Source organism: Fringilla coelebs, assembly GCF_963513975.1.
Source record: "Fringilla coelebs genome assembly, chromosome: 4".
NCBI classification, from domain to species: domain Eukaryota; kingdom Metazoa; phylum Chordata; class Aves; order Passeriformes; family Fringillidae; genus Fringilla; species Fringilla coelebs.
In genome coordinates this window covers 13,487,592-13,510,739 of record NC_140032.1, presented here as the reverse complement: position 1 = coordinate 13,510,739, position 23,148 = coordinate 13,487,592, and the positions used below count along the sequence as shown (strand labels likewise).

At 42.1% G+C, this 23,148-nt stretch overlaps 1 protein-coding gene across 1 annotated transcript in view; it reads left to right on the top strand.

Annotated features, from left to right (window-relative positions):
• Positions 1–616: 616 nt before the first annotated feature.
• Positions 617–23,148, top strand: part of SLC2A9 (solute carrier family 2 member 9) — a gene marked incomplete at both ends in the record, with an annotated part of 76,375 nt that continues 53,843 nt past the window's right edge. Inside the window, 5 exons of the mRNA XM_084204275.1 lie at positions 617–694; positions 4,204–4,302; positions 9,180–9,340; positions 13,129–13,253; positions 14,441–14,586. Of these exons, the coding sequence (XP_084060401.1) occupies positions 617–694; positions 4,204–4,302; positions 9,180–9,340; positions 13,129–13,253; positions 14,441–14,586 (609 nt within the window). The remainder of the gene's footprint in view (positions 695–4,203; positions 4,303–9,179; positions 9,341–13,128; positions 13,254–14,440; positions 14,587–23,148) is intronic.

Sequence of the window (23,148 nt, the reverse complement as noted above, 5' to 3'; positions counted from 1 at the left end):
TAGGACAGGGACAGGGGCCGGGGCAGGTGCAGGGACAGGGACAGGGATAGGACAGGGACAGGGACAGGGACAGGGACAGGGACAGGGACAGGGACAGGGACAGGGGCAGGGACTGGGGCAGGGACAGAGGCAGGGACAGGGGCCGGGACAGGGACAGAGGCAGGGACAGGGGCTGGGACAGGGACAGGGGCCGGGACAGGGACAGAGGCAGGGACAGGGGCTGGGACAGGGACAGGGACAGGGATAGGGCAGGAACAGGGGCCGGGGCAGGGGCAGGGATAGGGCAGGGGCAGGATCAGGGACAGGGACAGGGATAGGACAGGGACAGGGGCAGGGATAGGACAGGGACAGGGACAGGGGCCGGGGCAGGGGCAGGGGCAGGGGCAGGGGCAGGGGCAGGGACAGGGACAGGGATAGGGCAGGGACAGGGGCCGGGGCAGGGACAAGGGCCGGAGCACGGCCGCCGCGGCCCCGGACGCCCCCGAGCGCCCGGCGCGGCCCCCCCGCGGCCGCCGCCCCCCGCGGCCGCGCCCCCGCTGCCCCCGGAGATGCGCGGCCGTCGCGCCCGTGCGGCGGAGCCGTGGACGGAGCCATGGACGGGGCCATGGACGGGGCCATGGACGGGGCGGCGCAGCCCGAGGCGGACACGCTGGTGAAGCGGGGAGCGGGGGGCGACGGCCGCGCCCGCCGGGGCGTAAGTAGTGCGGGGCAGCTTTCCGTGCTCACCGCGGAGCGGGAGAGAGCCTGCCGGTGCGGGCGGGGAAGCTCGGCCTGCGATGCCCACGCCTCGGGGAGGATTAACGGGAGAGGCGGTGATTCCCATCCTCTCTGGCGTGGTGGGGAGGATGGTGTAGGGAGGCTGAGGGAGCCGGAGTAACAGCCCAGGGCTTTCCCTAGAGCCGGGCAGAGCTCAGGTTGCACAACCCTTCCCCGCTCGGGAAGTTGTTGGTGCCGGTGCAGGGGAGGCCGGCGGCAGGCAGAGCTAAAAACACAGCAGCCGCCGAGCCGGGACCCGGAGGATGCGCGGGGTCAGCGCGGGGCCGGTGTGCGCCGTGCCGGGGGGCGCAGCCGCCGCCGGTGAAGCGGCGGCCGGCCAGGGCTGAGCAAAGCGAGGACGCTGCTGCTGCTTCCTCGCTGCTCCCCAGGACCATCGTCCTACTGGCAAGCTCTCAGGGCGAGGGCAGAGGCAGGGAGAGAGGGACGGAGGTTTCCATTCATCGCCCGCAGCCCCGAGGGCAGAGCTGCCGGAGGGCGCCGGGACCGCGGCACCTGCCGGGAGCGCCTGGCCCGCGCAGGACCTGGAGCTCCCCAGGATGGTGCTCCAGCGTCCAGCTTTCCTCTGTCAATTAGCAATATCTATTTAAAAATATTAAACTTCCTCATGCATGCATGCAATGCTTACCACTAACAATTGTGCTTAATTTTAATCTGAGGAGAGGGCTAAAACTAACCAAAATACAAGGCTCTAAACTGTGTTTTGAAAACTGAAGTGCAAACTGTCATGCAGTAAATGAAAAAAAAAAAAAAGACGAATTGAGACTCAGGGTAGCTAGCACAAATATTTCACTCCATACTGAGCAAGGACTGGAGTTGAGAAAAGCATCTGCAGACCACAGTGCCCTGGGATCTGTGATTAGACCAAAAAATGTGGGCTTTCACAAGTAAGCAGTCCTCGGGTATCAGCAGGTGTTTGCTGTGAAGTGACATGCAGCTTTCCTGACCGAACACGTATTGCTGTGCTGATGGTGACACGTTCCTGCCCCTGGGGGGACAGCAGCGCCGCATGAGCGCAGGCACGGCCGTGAAGCCCAGGAACACCTGTGAGGGAGGCGTGGTTGCCTTCGTGTTTCCTGGCCATTTTAAAAGACACTGAGGGTTGTGTTTATTTTTTACTAATGTTGCCACAGGGTAAATTTTTTTGATCAACAGTTTGATTTTTTTTTTTTTGCATTCTTGCTTCATTGTGCTTTTGTCTTTATCTGGTGTTGCTGAAACCTGAGCAAATATTTAAAATAGTGAATGAGGAGACAGGCCATGGAGAAGTGGAAGTTCATGTTCCAAGTTCCAAAACGTCTGAATTGAGTGGGCCTGAAGTTTTCTGCAGCTGCCTATATACTTTAAAACTCCATGGCATTGAATAAGTTTTTAAACCTAGCTATCACAGCGTGAGATTTTCTAAGCACTTCTGTGATTTCCCCGGAAGTATCTTGTGCATATAATACGCCTGTACTGAAATTTTTGTGCATTTGCTGATGTTTTTAATAACCATTTGGCTATATATTCCAAATAATTTTGACTGCAGGATTTTTCCGATGTGTCTAATGTTGTTGAAGTAGAGCCCTTTAGAAATCTTGCATCAAGATTACTGCATAACACTTGGGAATTCACACTTACTGTTTGTGAACCCTTTGGGAGCAGCCTGGTAGACCACCAGAAATATTTTCCCCAGCATCATTCATTCAGAGTGGTAGCAATTTCTTCTAAGTGCAGGAATGTTTGTGCATAGCAGAGAAATAATAAGCACCCAATATGAGGTGTTATCATATAAAGTCTTATGTCAAGCTTCTACATTTTGTTAACAAAGTAATGGTGCAAACTCTGTGTGTGTGTGTGGCGGGCTCATTTTAAGAAGCTGGCTAATAACAATAAATTGTGTTTGGCTTATGTAATGATCTCAACGGGATATATTTCGTACACAAGGCTTTTGGCCCCCTGCACACTTCCTCCTGACCTGACCAAAAGCAGGCTGGTTAATGAACTGTGTAATCCCTTAAAAGGTTCCCACACCATGTGGGAGAAGTTAAAAACACTCAGCCGTCCTGCAGGGTGCATTTTGAACGCTCAGGGTTGGCAGCCACGAGCGTGGCAGACCCCACGTGCGCTGGGCTGTACACTGTGCTCCCCACCCTGGCACCTGGGACTCTCATCCCTTCTCCAGAGGTGACAGAGTCCGTGACAACAGTGTGGCACAGGAGCTCAGGCACACGCCCATAGCCACAGCGTGCCCACCTGCCCTGCTCATTCCAGTCACTGCCACTGCGGCTCTGCCATGTGCCAGCTACACAAACCTCCTTCAGGTTAAGGACCTGCATTTCCCAAAGTGAGCACACAACTTTGTGCAGCTGACAGAACGTATTCACTCAGCCTGTCCTGGTGTGGTCAGTGATAGCTGAGTTTCTTAGGCCTGCTTAAGCAGGTCTTCCTCCTTTTGAAAGGACTGAGGCTTCAGTGAGTGAGGAGGCTGGGCATAAAGAGCAGTGAACTGTGCCTGAAATTCTATATTCTTATCGTAGCTGGTTTTTGAAATCGAAAACACATTAAAAACACATCCGTTTTAACGCATTCAGAGTTGTTTTTCATTATCTGCACAATGACATTTGCAGTTGACCAGCCACCCTTACACTCACTTCAACGTCTTTTGGGAATGGCTGGGAATGGTCTCCTCTGCCATATTCTGTGATCCAGCAGAAGGGAATGGCAGAAAGTAATACTGGGGAAGTTGGAAAGGAGTGCAAATGCAAAATCTCTCAAATCAAAGCAGTTCTACCTTTTATTCAACGGCTGATGTGGAAGCAGAAATTGCAGATTTGAGCTAAAAAGAGTATGAAGAGGATGAGGGGAGGAGCCCTGAGGAGGGAGAAGTACAGGTGTGCCACTGGGGAAAAAGGGCACTGGAGAGTGTGTGTGACAACAAGTTACTGTTGGAAACTTGCATTCAGATTACAAATCCTAGTTTGTAGGCGTCATTTTAATGTTTTTGGTCACAATTTCACGAATGCTTACGGGGGGGGGGGGGGGGGGGGGGCGGGGTGATGTGCAAACCATCTTGTGAGTTTTCATCTAAGTCAGACCTACCCACAGACCTGTTGTATCACATATATGCTACACCTTACTTCATTGTGTAAGTGATACACTGTCAACAGTTTCCTTTGCTGAGATTATGCTTCCCCAGCATTTCACTTTTCTGTGAGGTTGAAAGAAGTTCAAATGTTCACTTATGCCTCCATAGATGTTAAGTGACATGCTGTCACTTCAAATGTAATGTTTCTCAGATTGAGCAAGGGGAAGTGTTTCAGGCTATTATTCTGCAGCAAGGACATCTGCCTGCAGGAGCTGTGCAAGATAGAGAAGGAGTGTTTAAAACCTGAGGTACATTAATTTTGAGTGTATTAGCAATGGCTGCATCTTTTCTTTGTTTTGCAGAATTGGTCTGGGAGTCTTATTCTAGCCTCCTTAACTGGTGCTTTTGGGTCGTCTTTTCTTTACGGTTACAATCTGTCGGTGGTGAACGCTCCCGCAGGGGTAAGTGACTGACTAAAGTGGAATTTAATATCAGTAGAGGGCAGCCTTGTCCAACTATTCTCTCCTCAGCATCCTGCCTTTATAGTCCTCCTGATTACAGAGTAGAAGGGGATTAAATCTCATACAGTAACTTTCCTTTGCCCAAAACTTTCTTTCTGCTTCCCATGAGGTTTTCACATAAATTCAGTAAGTGTCAGAGAGATGAATGCTGCTATTGAGGTGAATGGGTGCACATGGTTTGCTTCTCACTCTGCCAGGTTCAGGCTAATCATGACTCTACTTGCACACTTTTATGTGATGAAGTATTTTTAATATCTGACTGGGGAATATTCAGCGGCTGCATGCGCATGTTCAGCAACTTCTGTTCACGTCATCCAGTTCTAGAGGGTTGCACAACATTTCATTCCCACAGTACTGATATTGTGAATAATGCCTCTGGTTTCCTCTTAAATAATGGGCCTCCTCTTCTGTGTTTTGTTGTGATGTCTTGTTTGGTTCTGAATTCTAAATTTCTTCATTTATTGGCTGCAACATGTGGGATAGATTTGATGAATAGAGCACTGTGAAATCAGTATACAAAATTTGTGGGGATTTCATTAAAATATCAGGTATTACAAATGGAAATCTAAACATTTTGTTTTTACACTGGCTGTCTAGAGACCCTCAATTCAGACAAGCACAGCAGGAAGCACAGCAGGAAGCAGAATTCAGCGGAGTGGCAAGCAACACTGTTTTGAAAAGTAGATATTAAATATTGGGAATAAACTGTTCCAAATATTTAGTTCCTTTCCAAAATAGTTCAAAATAGTTCATTTCCAAAGCCAAGCTCCTTCTTTTATGAAAATCTCCTATTAGAATATGTTGCTAGATTTCTACCTAAGCAGGTTTTTAATGTTAAAGCTGGATGCAATATTTATGCAAATTACAAAAGATGCATTTTTTAAAATTTATGTTCTATACGTGGATTTTATTTGGTAAACTGTTGACCCAAAGGAGTAGGAAGAGACTCAGCCTATAGAAATCTTTAATTGCTTGCTTCATAACTTCTGGGAGTTTTCTTCAAGTTCCTTTTATATACTGGTTATTCAAGGCTGAATAAACTGGAATTTAGCATGACATGTCCAGTCATCACTTCACCTTGCAGTCATCAGAGGATAAAAACAGCTCAGAAAAAATCAGCAAGAAGCTGTAATTCTGTGAGCAACGGTAATGATTGTCCTGATGGAAAAATTCTTCCTGCACTGCCTCGGGGCTGTCAACAGAGCAGTGAGAATGAGCCAATTTCTAAACTTTTCAGTACCATTTATAAAATGGACTGTCCTGGTAGTCAGAGCTTTCTGTCACTTTCTGCAGGAGCAAGGGAGAGAAAGGATGATGGGATGTGCTCCTTGGCAGCACTCAGAAAGTTCTCTTTGAATCATGTGGTAGATTACAGTGGTGTGGGTGGGGGGGTTGAAGATGCAGCCCTGTGCAAAATGCTGAATTACTGGTTTTGCACTTAATAGCACTTCCAGGATTGTCTGGTTTTGTTTGAAATCTTTAGTGTGGCTTTTGTGCTGAAACTGGGCACTATGCTGATGCTTTGTCATACCATTACAGGTATGCATGAAGTCTCCCTTGGTGTTCAGTGTTTGATTAAGAACTTCATAACTCTCTTACTCATGTGAAGCCATACATTAGCTAGGGCTATGGAGTAGTCCTATTGACAAGGAGGCTGTGTAGTTCAAGAAGAAAATACCACTCTGTCCTCTGGCCCCTCTCTAGCTCCAGGATTGATGTGTGTCATCCTTTTGCCTAGGACAGATCACTTTCCTGTCCCTGTCCCTGGAGCTGCAGTGACCAGGCTGAAGGGAGGAGCATAGGCTGGGGTCACAGCCATGGTGGGCAGCAGTGAGCCACACCAGGGCTGTGCCTCTTGCAGCACAACAAAAGGAACCTTTGCCCCATCTGTTTTCTCCTGTATGTGCCTAAATCAGTCTGCTGCAAGGTGACCCTTTGGGAATACTGGTGTGAGATGACTGAGAAACACCAAAGCTGAACATCTTGCAGCTGTAGATAAAAGCAGCCTTATAAGAGGTTATACTGGGAGTGCAGGAATTCCTACAAGTTGTAAGCTGTGTTTTTTTATAAACTTGGTAGGAAGAATAATTTCTTGTGGTGACACACAGCTCACAGCTGACATTGTCAGATTGTCCTTCTCTCCATAGATGCTGGGTATGTTCTGCCCCTGTTTACTTCAGTACAATTCCTCTTGATGCTGAAGTCCTCCAGCCTTATAGGAGGACTGTATAATCCTTTGAGAAGTAGTGAAAAAAGGCTTGATTATGATAGTTGACTAAAACACAGAATGTTTCCAGGATCCTCAAACTGAGCATGTCATCAGGAGCTGATGGAGTGAAGGGAGTTAATTTAAGACTGAAGTGTTGAAGAACTATGTGTAAATTCTTGTCTCCATTTTCTTTCAGTGCCACAAATTGTGTCAGCTCATCAAACCACAGGGGAATTCTCCTACAGTTCTCACTGGTGGGCTTTATTTCAGGTCATCTCATGAGGCAGAGTTAGTCTGACTTCCTGATTGTTGCAAGAGGGAAATAAGCTGCACATACTCTGTTCAGAGCTGAGATTGCTTCCCACTCAGTTCCCTGTAGTTCTGTGGGAAAGAGCATGGCCCATCACAGGTATGATTCCCTGAGAAACCCAGAATTACCAGTTTCCATGGGCTTTTTCAAAGAGTTACCAGAATTTATTAAAAACATATGGGAGCATTTGGCAACAGGAAGACAAAAGCTTTAATTGAATACAAGATGAAGCTGTCTTTTTCTGAGCTGGATTTCTACAGTTCATTTCATGGACTGATAGTGGCAATGCCTGTGAAACAATGATGTGCTTTGTGCTCTGTGAGGGAAGCAAAGTCCCTGCTACTTTCTGCTCTGCAGCCCTTGCCCTCTTCCTGCAGGAGGCTGCAGCTCTGAGTTCCTATGGCACAAAACATACAGCCTGCTGTGACAGCTGGTTCTGTAGTTGTCACTGTGTGTGAATGACCTTTGTGACTAGGGGTAAGACAAAGAAAATATTTCTCTTGTTTTTAGAATATATCCATTAAATTCATAAATATAACACTTTATATATTCCTTATTCTTTTCTTTCTCATCCCAGCACTACTGTCATAATGAAGTGAGGCAGTTGAGAAAATAAGATACTGATATCAGCCAGCCACCATTTTTTGTAGGCTTTGTTTAGGGGCTAAAATTTTTGTATACAGGTTTATGCTTTTAATGTTATTGAGACACCTGATCAAAACACCAAAGGAGCTTTTACACAGAATTTAATGGATTCAAATCCAGTGGATTTGTTCTACCAAGTTTGTTTTGTCTCATATGCATCCTCTGAAAATTTCTGTGTTTTATTAGCTTCCTATTTATTGGCAATGGGAGTGCAGAGAGAGGCACTAGTATATGTCAGAACATCCATCTACCTGTTACTAGTGAGTGTTTTAGTTTTTATTTTCTTTTCTTGAATATTTGCAGTTATTTGATGTCTCCTTGTAAATAACTAAGCTATGCTGAGAAAATTTGTCATAACACAAGGTGAGAGTAATTTGCATACTATTTTTAGCCATTATCATTAACAAGAAATGCTAATAGTGTTCTAAAAGTGTTTTCTCTCAGTAATCATTGCTATCAGAAATTAATTTCAAATAGACAAGATGTCTGAATCTAAATATAATCTGGGTATTGGTGTTAAAAAACTATGTTACTACTTGATTTAATGGCAGATTCATTTGGAATAGTACTCTGAGACTTCTAAATGATTCCAGCACCAAAATTACTTGTCTTTTTCATTTTTATTTTTAAAATTAGTTTTAAATGGTTTTTCCCTGTCTGTTTAGAAAAATTCATGGGAGATGGGAGAAATAACCCTGTTCTCCTTTTAGTTCAAGGCAGAAGAAGTTTACTAGAAATTTGATAGATGGAAGACAAGAAATTGTGTATTCTACCTTCACCTTTCTTAGGTATTTTGTAGATGGAGAGGTGATGATTTTAGTCTGCTAAAATCCCTCAAATAGAATATTTCATGTGTCCAAGGCCAGACTTCAGGAAAAGTTTGAAATTCCTTGTTTGAATAGGGAAAATGTAGCGGCTACTTATGCTGAGAAGAAACTGGGAAGCAGTAATTAAAGATACAAGATCAAACTTTTGATACTGTAGGGCCTGAGAGCTTTTCCCAAGTGTGTTGTGCCCTTCTGCTGTAGTGAGTGCAACTTCCTGGCACTTTATCCTTGCCAGAGCCTCAGGCACCACAGTGGCATTTCCTTGGTTTTGAAACAGGAGCAGCACAAAACCTAGGAAGTTTGGCTAAAGAGAAAGTAAATAGGAGATGTCTCTGCAGGCAAACAGAGACTGTGTTAAAATGCTGTCCTGGAGCTGTAACATCTTTACCTTTTAAAAAGATGTAGAACTTAGTCTAATTAAACCTCAGGGAAGGGAAGTTGTTAGAAGGCATCCTTCAAAAGCCTGTGGTTGTGCTCATGTGAGGAAAGCAGAGGAAGAGTGTAAACTTTGGCATGTTAAAGGCTAAAGGGTGATCTTGTCCTGGACATTCTTGGCTACCTGTGGATTTTTTTCCCCATCTGGTTTGGTACTGCCTTTTAGTTATAACTATATATGCTTGGACTGATTCAGTTAATTTTATTGCAGTTTTATCTATAAATGAGGCTCCATTTTTCAGAGGAGAGAGACAGAAGAGCAAGAGTGATTCCTACAAGAAAGCTACTGCGGGTTTTCTGGGTTTTTAATTCTGTTTCTCTCAGTTGTATTCCTCAAGTCTGATGTCTGATTTTTTTTTTTTACATATTTTTATTATTTCTTTTCTTTCAGTATATCAAGAAGTTTTACAATGAAACTTGGGAGAGGAGATATGGCTTCTCAGTGGATGAAAGCACGCTGACACTCCTCTGGTCCATAACCGTTTCCATTTTTGCCATCGGCGGCCTTGTGGGTGCCATTATTGTTACCCCAATTGTGAAGTTCTTTGGAAGGTGAGTGATCTGGAAAACTTGCATTTTCTAAAGTAGTTTCTCAATCTCTCTAGAAGGTTTTACTTGTATTAAAAAAACACAAAACAAAACTTTAAATTCTGAAAACTTACTGTGCATCATTTGAGTCACAGAAGCCATTTGCCGTGAACGGGCAGCAGGTTGAGAATTCAAGGAGTGTGACTTGTCAAGTATGCCAAAGGAAAATACATAAAATAGAAATTATTTCACAAAGGACTGGCAGAATCTTGTTTCATGAGTTTACTGAGCATCTTACTGTAAACAAACAAAGCTATCAACATATTTCATTTGCCTATTAACAGCATTTGCTGTCATATGGTAATAAAAATTTACTCTTTTTTCAATCCTTGTGTCAACTCAAAATACAGTTTGGAGAACTGGACTCAGATGAAATTCCTGCATGGTCTCCCTCAAGAAGGGGGTATGCCATCCATTCAGTACAATGCAGTATTTGACCAAGTCATATTCTTGAGAATATGAGTATCTTAGGAATGTTTGTGTTGGTGTATGTTTGCGTTTTTGCTGCAGGTACTAACTAGGTATTTCAAATTTTTGTGTCATAGAGTCTTTCAAATAGAATTTGAAAGGTCATTTATAATTTATCTATATTTAGAAGGGCATGGAAAAAACCACACCATTGTAGCATTCATCATAACTGCTCATTTGGATTTTTCTTAATTGTAAGTTCAATATTACTTGAAATGTTTTAGTCAGTTAAATCACAGGAGAACATCATCATCAAGGCTTACATATAAGTGTAAGCCTCCAGTGTTCTTACTTTCCTATTTTACATCTTTACTATTTGCATTAGATTGTACTTTCCTAGGTCTATTTTTCATATGTCATTTTTCATCTCAAAGAGTGTATTTTCAGGTTCCTCCATTTCATGCTTACAGCAAGTCAATATTCTTAGCTGTTACTCATTGTTCATGGTGGTTTTTTTTGTCACTTCAGTGCTTGATTTTCAATTTTTAAATATTTTCCATAGTTACATTATTTATTTTCTTAGGTTTTTAATTTCTTCTGCCAAATCATGCATTTGGCTTTTACATACTTGTTAGAAATATGAAAATGTGCCTGACTCAGACTGATTAATTCTCAGAAAATTGTTGAGTCTTTATTAAAATTAAGCGAAGTAAAAATGGGTTCACAGAAGGCTAGAATTTTCAGTGAAGAGTAGAACAGCTCCGTGTGGAGGTTTGTTAAAATTGTTAAATTGTTAAAATTGTTAAAATGGTGGCAGATATCTGTCACAGACACACTTCCACTGGAGCTGGTCCAGTTTTCAGGGCAGGCCTTTACACTTGCAGACTCTGCCTCTGTTTATTATGTTTATCTCCATTAAGCCATGAAAAGAGCTCTGTTACAGATGCAGTGGGTGTGTGCTGGAGCAGAGATGGGAAGGGGCTGTGTGAATAAAGGCTGCTCACCCAAGAGTGGTTCTTGGGTTTGCTGCTCACACTGCAGAGTGTTTGTCTGGTCTAGGAACCCAGACTGACACATCATTATGGTAATTGAGGAGCACACAGTGAAATGTTGACAGAACAATAAAATACTTTGCTGTTAAATTGCTCAAGTGTAGGTTGGAGGGTTGTATCTATGATGAAGCTGAGCTCCATTTACACTGACACAGAATAATGAGCTAAGGGGGATTAAAAGCACTAGTCAGAAATAATGTATGTTCTTTAAAAGAACACTTTTGAATCATATTGCTGTAAGGTTAAAAACATAAATTCCAAATTACTGGATTCCTAAGCCCTATTTACTTCAAGAGACATGCAGAGTAATTTTTTGAAAGGGAACCTTCATCCACATGAACATAATTCCCAAGTTCAGATGTGGCTTTGACTCTGTAACATAAATTCTCCTCTTCTAACGAAGAGGGTCTGCTGTTGTTTATCCTGAGCACCCAGACCATTTGGCTCAAGGAATTGTTTAGGTCACTTCTAGGGTCTCCCTAGAAGGAGGGAGAGGCTGAGCATCACACCAGGCTCCTGTCCTTGCCCTTGGTACCACAGCCAGGGTCACACTCGGTGCCTTTGGTGAGAGAAAGGGCAGTGCAAGGGGTCAGGCTCAGTGTGCAGCACCTCCTCTGTGCCATTCCTTGCTCCTCACTCCCCTGAGCTCCAGCCTGGGTCCCCATGGGCCACATGGGGATGTCCCTGCTCATCGCCTTCTCCTCCAGTGACCTTGTTACACCCTGGCTCCATCTCCCCACAGAAGGCCCCCCTGCAGCCCCAACACTTCCAGAACCTTTCCACAGACACTGCTTTCCATAGTAACACCATAAATACAGTGTTCTCTTTTCATTTCCTTTTCATTCTGCCAAGGTCTTTGTTTTTATCATGCTTAGTTAGGCTGTGCTTTTCTCTTCTCGGCTGCATAGTATAAGGGTTTGCTGGCCAACTTTTTCTCAAAAACATGTATTTTATAGTTTTTATTTAAATTAAAGGAGAAAAAAACAGTATCTTCAGATGAATAAGATAAAACTTGTTCGACCTGAATGAACATTTTCTTTCCATTTTTGTCATTATTTATATCACTTCAGCCATCTCAGAGTATATATCCACCTGAAAAACCTGTTCCAAACTGTTACAGTCATCAGTCTGATGGTTCTGTTGTATAGACTTTAAATGAATTGTATCTCATTCTTCTATGTTATTCATTCAGCCATGTTATTCATTCAGTGTTCAAAACTCACTAGAAAGCAGGAAACATGATTAAAAATACAAGTGTTAAAAAATTTCCTTTCAAAAACATATGCATCTGTTGTGAGAAGTTGGGTGACTTTTTCAATGGGGGTGAAATTTCCTCTTGATTCTTACATATTGAAAAAAATTAGAACTGGTGAGACAGTTTGTCACCTGCTCTAGAAAGGAAAGGGATAGACAGCCCTCGTGGTCACCCATCTTCTTTTTAATTAATGCCTCAAACTTGAGCAGAAAGTTCTGAGAGATGAAAACTAAAAGGAATTAAGGTGGTGGCAAATGAAAAGTTTAGATGTATTTCAAATTTTAAAATACATTTTTGTGATTTGGTCTATGCTTTTTAACAAAGCAATCATTTTCCATAGAGAGTATTTCTTTTATTTGGAAAAAACCTAATATTTTATTAGGTTATAGAATGAAATAATTTTAAAGTGGGGAAGAAATATGTAAACCTGTATGTTGATTAATTAAAACAATTTTTAGAAAAGCATTGATTTTTATTACTTGTATGAGCCAAAATGTTTTTCCTAACTCTACAAGTAGGAAGTAATTTTCCTCAATGTATGGTTTTAATATTGAGAATTTCAAGACCAATTGTAATGACACAGATGATGTCACAGTTAGGAAGTTCTTGAAGTGTCAAAACCTGTATGTAATACTAAAGTGCCTGCAGTTATATCAGCTTATTTTAAGTATATTCTTTGGGTTCTCCATACAGACACCTATCCAGAATGTGCTTATTTATATTCATGTACAGAGCCTCAGACCTGGCAATGGGTTTTAAGATGCACAAGTTGGTTCCTTGCTGTGCTGTTGAAGAACAGCTCTTTAGTTATCCATGTTATGTTTTCTTTTAAATTGTGGTGTAGGTTTGAAACTGTACCCACCTGGGTACAGTGCTGTTTTTCAGAACTCTACACATCTAAGAGGCAGTGTTTGTCAGGCACTTTTTATTTATAGATATTTAAGAATAATGTCTTAGTGTGCTTCTAATACTAATAGATTCTAATAGATTTAGCTGCCAGGATGCTGGTTTCTACCTGAACCATCTTTGCCTTTTAGGAAATGCACATTGGTGCTCAATAATGTGTTTGCAGTGGCAGCTGCACTGTTGATGTCCCTGTCCTTGCTGGCTGGGTCATTTGAAATGCTCATCCTGGGCCGCATCATCATGGGAGTGGATGCAGGTAAGCTTTGGTCCCACTCTGCATGTCTGAAATGCCTGTGCTCTGCACATACACTGCAGCAGGTAAGCTTTGGTCACAGTCCACATGTCTGAAATGCCTGTGCTGTGCACACACTGTCTCCTCTTCCCCTGCCAGAATTTGCTTTACATCAAAGAGGTGTTCCAGGGACTAGCTGCAGCCACACTGATTTCACTGGGACAAAATGGCACACTAAAGGCTGGAGGATCTGATGTTTGGAGGAAACACTGGGATGGATGCTCACCCCTGCTAACAAAGCTGATGTTTCCCCAGCTTTCCTCTTCCAGCCATGGTAGAGTGTATTTGTTTCCATGCCATGAAAATCCCTTGACTAGGAGAGTGTACTCTGCTATTAACACTGGTTTTTGCTGTGTTTAGCAGCGGTTGGATCCTGTGCTAATACCTGCAGGACTAGGGAAGGTTTGGTACTTCATCAGTTGTTCCTAGCAATATGGTCTTCCCAGTTTGAAAGTAAGCCATGGAGGCACTGCAGCACCAGAATAATCTTGCAGTTAGAAGGAAGGGTTTCTGCTAATTTTTATCCCAGATTACCATCAAGCAACCAAACTTCTGGAGCTCTGCAAACATTGCCGTTGTACTGACCAGGGTCGTGCAGTTGTTTGTTCTGTTCCTGGCTTTAAATAACATTCCAACTCTTATTTTATGCCTGTTGTGAAGAGTTCATGGCAGCAATAAGCCTGTATTGAGAGGAACATCTGCTAATACAGTTTACAGTAAAATACTCCATCTGACAATGTCTGCTGTGTCTGACTGATGCTCTAGGCTTTTTTCCTCTTACCCACACCAGTGTTAACATGATTTTTCTTGCTTTGGAATGAGCAAATTTAAAGCATAAAATCTTTTCTCCTGGAGATTCTCATCTCTGACTAACCTTTGGTGCTCCACATCAAAAAGCAGCCTCCACACATCGCTGTAGATCTGTAACAGACAATCAATCCCATTGTTATTAAATTGTGTGAGAGTAATTAGACATGCAGGGAAAATAATTCATGTTATGTATGGATAGATATAATTCTGTTCCTTGCATGTTTTTATGCCACCCTTGTGAGCAGCTTATCACTCAGGCTCCTTTCAATAGCAATTTGTTGCATACCTGGCATAATAAATATGTTTTCATTTAATATATGGGTTTTTTTCTTCTTTTGTAGGCATTTCATTAAGTGCCCTCCCCATGTATTTGAGTGAAATATCTCCTAAGGAAATCCGTGGTTCATTGGGTCAGGTCACAGCGATTTTCATTTGCATTGGTGTTTTCACTGGTCAAGTTTTGGGGCTGCCAGAAATATTTGGGCAAGTAAGTATTTAACAGACCTGTTCTATGAAAGAACACAAGCATGCTCTAAGTGTCATATTTCCATATTTTGACTGGATTCTTCACAAAAGTAGAAAACAGAAATATTTCTTTTTTGTTTTGAAGACTTTGAAAAGAAATTTCCTCCATGTCTTCTAGAAGCATGGACTAAAAGCATGGTTACGTTTGGTAGATGTGGCCAGCAGGTTCAACAGCTTGAATGGTTTGTGTCTGTCCATATGCACATCTCCTTCTCCCCTTTCTTGATGTACCTCTATTTTTTTAGTTTCCAGTTCCTTTGGACACCATGGAAATGTTTAAGAGTTTTTATATTTTTGATCTCTAATTTTCCAATGTGAGATAGAGCTGAAAAAGGCTTGGTAAGAGTTATTATGAGAACCTGAATAGGAAGATTCTTGCTTAGCGATTATAGTGTTCCTTTTACTGGAATCCTTACTTGCCCTGCTTTTAGACTGATAGAAGAGCAGAGTTAACACACACTTTTATGGAAATATTGTCTATTCAGATAAGAGGTTGTCTTGCTGTCATAGACTGAGATTAACTGGGTGGCCACTGGATGTCATCATTACTCTGACTAAATGAACTCGAGTTTTGTTCAGGCTGGTAGTTGGAAATACAGAATCACACGACGGGTAAGGCTGGAAGGAACCATGCTGGTCATCTGATCTGAGCAGGTGCTTTCCATTCAGAGGTGATTCTTCAAGGCAGTGTGGAGGAAAGGTCTGCAGCAATCCTCTCACAGTGAAACTTGAACACAGAATCCCTTCTGGCGGCTAGAAAAAGTAGTAAGGTGTTGGAAAGTGAGAGCTTTTCCTTCTCTGTCCATCCAAAGGCAACTCCTTTGTAAATACATGATACCAACCTCCCTGACACTTTCATTTTTGCCTGACCAGCTTTCTTATTCTGTCCCTTTATCTGTTCAGCTCTCCTGAAGGCAAGTGATTTGATTCAATTTACCCTTTATTGAAGGACAGATTTCACCCCTACCCATCCAAAGCAATAGATTTTAGGAAAAAACTTAAAATGGCTTTTATTGTGTAACTTCAACAGATGTCCCTTCTCTTAGCTTGGAAGCAAGTCTATTTCAAACAAGTGTATGAAATGCCAAGAGGCCAAGTTGACTGCTTAGAGTATGGCAGCCCTTATGTAGCAGGAGTTTTTTTTAATTTGGGTTTTGGAAACATGCATACACTTTTAAAGTTGAGGTGTCATGCAAATTCTTATTCCTTGATTTCAGCTCATTATTGCTGGTTTTATTTCTCTTCTTGGCTTCCTTTCATCACTGTTGTTGCTGCTACCAGATTACGGAGGTAGTGTTTCTGCTTCTACAACCTGCTTTAGTGTGAAGTTAATTAATATTGCACCATTAAAGACAGACATTATGTAAGAAGAAATATGCTTTATCTACAGAATTAGTTTTCTCAAGATGGGTAACATCAGCATGTAAAAAAAGCAAAGTTTTGGCTGATGTGGATCAAAATATTTCCAACCAATTTATTGGAGGCAGCTTGAATATCCTAGTTGGGTATGTGGGTGGGTTTTTTTCTTTTAATTTCTCTTGGTTTCAGTCAAGCCAGGATTTTTTTTCCCTAGATTTGTGGGGTTCCCATTGAAACTCCTTCAGTGGGAGGTAGTTTTTATTTTGCTGCTCTGTAGTTGTTTGTTTGTGATCAGAATTTGTTGTAAAGAATGCTGCTTACAAATACTTGTCTTCTCTCGTGGTTTCATGAGGCTTCTGCTGAGATCTGTCATGTGTCTATTACTTGTAAACTGAACAAATATCTAAGAGGTTGTTAACCATTGTACCTAAGCATTGATGGTTTTGAAGAAAGGAGGGACAAAAACAGAGATGAGTGTCTTGCTGGAAGAGAATCTTTGAAAAAGGGGTGGACATAAGAATGGCTGTCAGCATGACTGAGGTCCTTCTTGTAAGAGGAGGTAACAGCAATATTGCTTGTGTGGTCAGCTAAACAGAGGGAAGGGACAGGAACTGACTGCACCTTGCTAACACAAGAAAGAGGGATAGAGTGGCTTAATCTCAAAGACAATACGGCTACAAGAATGATTTTTTATAAATATTGTGTGAATAATTGCACGCTGAAATTCATCTGAGTGATGTTTGGAACAAACTCCCAGCTGAAGTAACTTGAGCAGAAAATTAAAATTTTAAACTGGAGCTTGATGCATTTATATGAATTATATGAGGTTGTTGCCTTAAGTGGTTCTGCAGGAGTCTCTGCAGAAAAGGAAAGTGTTTATGTTGGCTGTGGGGCATAGCGTTAACAAGCACTTATTAACAACCTAAGTGATGATTTCCTCTGTTATCAAATGCAAAAGTGTTTCTTTAAATGTGAAATTGTGATAAAAATAGCTCTAAAGCAATGAGCATTACTTGAGGCAATTCAAAAGTCCTTACTGCTTTTTGTATCAAGTATGTTAAGGAGCCCTAAACTGGTTTTTTAGCAATCTTTCTTTTATCAAGATTGGTCAAGGTGCAGCAGGAGGGATGTGGGCAGCCCCAGGTGCAGTGCTGAGGGGCAGTGATCAGCTCTGCCTGGGTTACTGGCTTAAGGCTGGTTGGCTGTTTCCTACCCTTCAGTTTTCCCAAGCTTTGTACTGGAAGTGCTAAGGATTGACAATCTTCTCATTTCCTTCTAATACCTTTTCATGACAGCTCTGTCAACCTATTCACATTATTCTTTCGATCACTATTCCTTAGTATCTTTCTGTTTCCTTTTGTTTTTTTCACCACCTTCTACAGTGTGCTTCCTCTCTCCTCCCCCTGTCATTTGTGATCTTTGTGTTTCAAATTAAACTCCACCTCCTCTAGTAACACAAGGTCTTTAGTCTCTTTCTCACCATGTAAGCTGTAGTCTCGAATAGTTCCTGGTTTAAATTCGAACCTAAGAGAACAAGATTATACAGCTAACCCAGATGAAATAATACTTTAAAAAACAGAATTCTGTTAAATATTTCCTGGTTTTCCTGGGAATATTTTGTCTGAAGTATTGCAGAAATGCATTTAATTCTTTTCTGTGTCCTGCCATATTGGCATGAACTAGACAAACATGACTATTTCCAATTTTTAAATTATAGTATAAAAGAGCAAATGGAACAAAAAATTTGCAATCTAATAAAGATTGCAAACCTAAATACAGGCAATTTTTTTATTCTGGATATACAGAATTTTATTGTATTTGTCTCCAAAGATACTAGTTTTAGAATGTGTTTCTTCAGTATGCAGTGCTTACCAAGAGTGGTTATTTGAGAAAAGTTCCAGTTGTGATAACAGTCCTCTGCTGCAGTGACTTGATAATCTTGCTTTCCCCAGTCCTAATTGCCTGCCATCCAACAAATTGCAGCTGTGCTTTTTATTCACAATTCTGATTCTTATAGGTCTGAGAAATTCCTGAGGTTTGGGAAATTGCACCACGGTAAAGGGGGCTGGTGATCAGAGTCCAGAGCACGATGACTTTGTGTGCTGGTGACCTGCTTCTCCCCAGCCCCCAGCTGCTGAGAGCTGTGTGCTTATTTTCACATGCTGGCTTCCTGTGTTCTGTAAGCCAGAGTCCTTAACTCTTCAGGAAGCCATGGCATCTGTAGGTGACAGCTTGGTGAAGGCCCACAGGTGTGCAAAGATGTGATCTGCTGTAATGTGGGCGCTGAATTATTGCTGCTGGCTACACGATTATTTAATTCAGGCCATTTTTGGTTGTACAGCATGTGCAGCTCTCCATATATCTGACTGAAGGAAAGAAACAGATAATAAGATAAGGACAAACTATCTTAGACCTGTCACGTCTTCAAACACTGCCCTTCAGGGATTTCTGTTCTCTCTGTTTCTGTGATTCTGCAATTGAATCACCCAGCCTATTTTTCCTGACAGATTGCTCTGGCAAAGCAAAGGCCAGCGCACTGTCAACTTCAGTTTTGAAAGTTCAAATTTACACTTACTGTCTTGGGGAAATATTGTCTGGCCTGATTCTGACATATTCCATGTAACTTTAGGTATTACTCTAGCGAACTCATCTAGTTCCTCCTGCAGGGAATGTCCTGCTCCACAGGTTTTCCTTAGCATAGTAATGTCTTCTAAACATTGTAAACTGACAGACTGTCTATTCTAGGGCTTCATGTTGTTTAATGATGGTGGGCTTTAACTTTTCCCTAAATTATAGAGGATTAGTTTCTGGATACATTTGCAGTACTCACAGTGTTCTTATTTTCAATATACATTGAGCTTCAGTATCTTTTTCATCTGTGAATCAATATCAGAGAGAAAAAAACGTTTCAATGTGTGTATTGATTCAGGACAGGTAAAGCTGAAACAGTTGCTGTCTGGGCTCGCTGTTCTTTGTCTCTGCCCAGACAAGGGTGAGATGGGTTCGCTCCTATTGGGCTCCAAAGGACGAGGCTGGGCTCTCAGGTTTGGTCTTCAAGGTTGTTTATTATTTCTGATCTACAAAGTTTTTCTTTTTGCCCAGCTGGGGTCTGACCAGCAAGGCAGCCAAGGGCACTCTGACCACCTACAGGGCGGTCGCATCCTTTTATAACAAAGTCTACGTAAACTATATTTATCTTTTGTCCCCAATACTTATCATTTTTATTACCAAGCGTACCTTCACTAAGAACCTATCAAAAATATCTGTGTCACACAGAAAATGGAAGACATGAAGAAGAAAAAGGAGCCACGAGGCAGGCCCCAACTCCCTCCATCTTGTCTCCATAACCCCCCTGTACCAAAATCTTAAAATCTGTGTTTTGCCCTGTAATTACACTATTTCTATACCCTTTAAACCCCAGTGATTCTCATATCCCCATATACAGGTGGTACATCTCTCAAAGGGTCAAAGCCAAGCCACCAGGTACTTTTGGCAACATTCCAAGGCTCCCGAGCCCCCCAAGGGCTCTCTCGGTAGCTCTGGACATCAGGAGCGATGTGCTGAGTTCCCACAAGTTGCCTTTGCCAGGCTTTCCCCAGACCTGGCTTTGAGCCCCTTTTCCCGTGCGGGGTGTGTCAGGCTTTGCCAAGCCGCGGTTGTTCTCCCTGGAGTTGGCCCCAGTGGCTGCCCAGCTCTGGCGGCTGCTCTGACTGAACAGCTGCTTCCCATTGGTGCACCAGTGGACAAACAGAATTTGTTTTCTGGCTGTTTACTTCAGCAGCCCTACTTTAAAAACTTCAAGTGTTTCTAGGTCATGCGAGCCCTGCTCGCCTAACTACATGGTTGCATTGTTTCCTAGTGGATAGCATGTTACCCTAAAAACTTCGCTTTGCTCGCATCCTAAGGCTCACCAGGGGAGCCCTTCCGGAATGAACCCATTTGCTGTGTTGGTGTTTCAAGCCAAAAAAAAAAAAAAAAAAAAGGCAAGGTAAAGGTCCTGATGTGTCCATCTCTTGAGTGTTGCAAGTAGAATAGGTTTGGTCATTCTGTTTTAAAAAGAGTGTAATCAAGCAGTGCAAGGTAGAGGAGGGAGCAACAATGATCAGATTTGGAAAGTGGCTTCTTGAGGAGAAAAATCGGGGTTAAACAGCTCTTATGGGTAACCCCATGCTGGGGAAACTCTCAAAGCATGAGTGCATCAGAAACAAAGTGTACCAGAGAAGGTTTAGAATTTATTTTGAAATGACATGCTGTCTTTTCTAGACTCTTCTCAATCTTTCTTTAAAAGCACTTGGAATTTATTGCAAAAATCTTGTGTACATGGTTAGAGTTACAAACTTGATTAACTGGATATTGTCTTTGACATAGAAGACACATGAATTAATCTAATTACATGTTTTTGAAGATTTTTAGCATGCATATTTGACTTGAGAGTACCTGTTTTTAAAAAGGTGTTTAGCTGGAAATAGGCTTGTGATACACAATGACACTGGCCAAATTGTCCTCCCCATAATTCATTATTTTAGCAAAGAAATTCTACTACTGATATAAATATCAATATCAATTTCTGCAGCAAATTGAGCTGAATCTGGAAAAAGATCCATGAGCTCCATAGACACTGTACTATATGTCTAGTAAGGAAATATCTCTGTGGTGATTCCCTTTCAAGTTAGTTTTTACACAAGTAAACCTCACTGAGTTGTGATAAAACTAAGAACTTCTATAGATGCAGTGTTACATTCTAAATTTCTTTACCAGAGTCTTAAAATGATGTATTTGCTGCAACAGATAACTGTATATTTAGGAAAGTTTATATAGGAATGTTTCATTTTGCTCTATCAAGGTCTTTTAAAAGTACTCCTTCACTTGCACAAAAACAGACAGTGATGGAATAGGTTGTACAGCCTGTGCAGTTGAAGGCTGTTCTGAAAATAAGCTTTGATTTTTACTTGTCAAAGCTTCATTTTCAGCATGGTTTTGCTTTGTTTTTCTTCTTTTTTTTTTTTTTTTCCTTGACTGATCCTTCTTCCTAAATCTCTTGACTCAGATTCAAGGATTCCTTAAAAACTGTCAGTGAATTATAGATGAATAGAGAAAGCAATTCCAAATTGCTCTAGGGGCCTGAAGCCTGCAGGTGGACACCAATGGCAAAATGCTCTGCTGGAGATGCTCTTGAAATGAATCTGACACATTAGCATGACAACACAAAGTATGAGTATTTTTCTATGAGCTCTTTTGTTCTGTATGTTTATCTTCTCCTTGAGCCATGATAGTGACTATAGTTAAAGATATTATTCTTTAAAATACAAGTGAGAATTTCAGACTATAGAACAGGCAATAAAAGACAGGTGAACTCTTGCAGCTTCCTGCAGAGTGTTGGAAATTAAAGCAGCTTATGCCTAATGCTGTCTACAGAGTACAAAAAGGTGTTGGCACTTTCCATTAGAGTAGGACAAATGCCTCCACCAGTTTAGCATTTTCCAGCATCATTTGAAATCCTAAAATGTCCTCTTTGTAATAATTTCAAACATCTGGCTACGTAGAATAGAAAAATCCCGTAACATCTTCACTCTGCCTTGTTATATTCTGAAAATATAGTGAACTGAAGCAAAGTCTACAGTGGAAGCCAGTAATTAGTGATGTGGGCCAGAGTCCCAGTCCTGTTCAGTATCTTCATTGGTGACCTGGGTGATGGTGGAGCTGTTTGTATCTGTAGATGCTGCTTTGTGGAGTCTGTTTTAGTATATGAATTGCTAGTTCTCAATGCGTTCCTAAGAGCAAAGGTGAGTGTAGGACTTGGGAAAAATAACATAGGAATTTTTCTCATCAGCTCTGGTTCCCAGTTGTGGAGGGTTTTGGTCAGGATTTGTCTTAGTTTAGAGCAAGAGTTTGAGGAGAGAGTTTTGCTACTGAGCCAGGCTTGCAAAAGGTGACTCCAAGTGACCCTGGTCCCTGCCAATTCACTGGGCTGCTGAGCTTGTACAGTATTTCTTAAAAACACAGAAGCAGAACTGCCTTATATTCATGTAGTAAAATGCAAAACTGAATGAAAAGCTAAAGCCTTCCCTGAAGAGTGTTTGAAAACTTCTGCTAAGGATACAGGAGACACATTGGTGTTTATAAGTGGCTGCTCAAAATCCCTTAAGGAGATGATATTGCTAAGAATTACTCAGAGAAACACCCTTACAAAGAAAGGAATTTCTGGAAGGGAGGGAGGGAGGGAGGGAGGGAGGGAGGGAGGGAGGGAGGGAGGGAGGGAGGAAGGAAGGAAGGAAGGAAGGAAGGAAGGAAGGAAGGAAGGAAGGAAGGAAGGAAGGAAGGAAGGAAGGAAGGAAGGAAGGAAGGAAGGAAGGAAGGAAGGAAGGAAGGAAGGAAGGAAGGAAGGAAGGAAGGAAGGAAGGAAGGAAGGAAGGAAGGAAGGAAGGAAGGAAGGAAGGAAGGAAGGAAGGAAGGAAGGAAGAAAGAAAGAAAGAAAGAAAGAAAGAAAGAAAGAAAGAAAGAAAGAAAGAAAGAAAGAAAGAAAGAAAGAAAGAAAGAAAGAAAGAAAAGAAAGAAAGAGAAAGACAAAACCCTTTCAGTGCTCGTTCAGATAGTCACTAATTTTAGCAGGTGTTTGATGTCTGCCTGCACTTCCTGCAAACTGCTACCAGACACACCAATTAAGAATTGCTTGAGGCAGTGATTTTGAAGATGGAAATCCTTTTCCAAATACTCTCAGTTCTTTTCTTTTTCTAGCCATGGGATGTTTCCATCCTCTTTTCACAGTAACACTTAAGGCACAAAGTTTGTTACTGCTGAAGCAATTTCCAAGTCTTTTATCAAGGCACAAGCACTTCAGTACAAGCTGTGAGTTGCTGATCAGGGACATGAAAGTCACCTCACCCAAGGGTTGGTGCAGCCAGGCAAGGAAAGGTGCTGTGCAGGCACCAGACACAGCCTTGGTGGGTCTGATAAAAGTGCAGAAATGCTGCCAGTACCCTCTGGGTTGTTGCATATTCACAGTTCACTATAGGACTATGACTCTGTCATACCAGCCCTGCTGGGGGAGTGTGGTAGTGTTGATAAATTTCTAATGGAGACATTAAGTGAGGTGCTTTGTTTATATCTATTGTGGATCAGCTGAGATTATGTATTTACTGGAGATTATAAATCAACTTTTTATTGG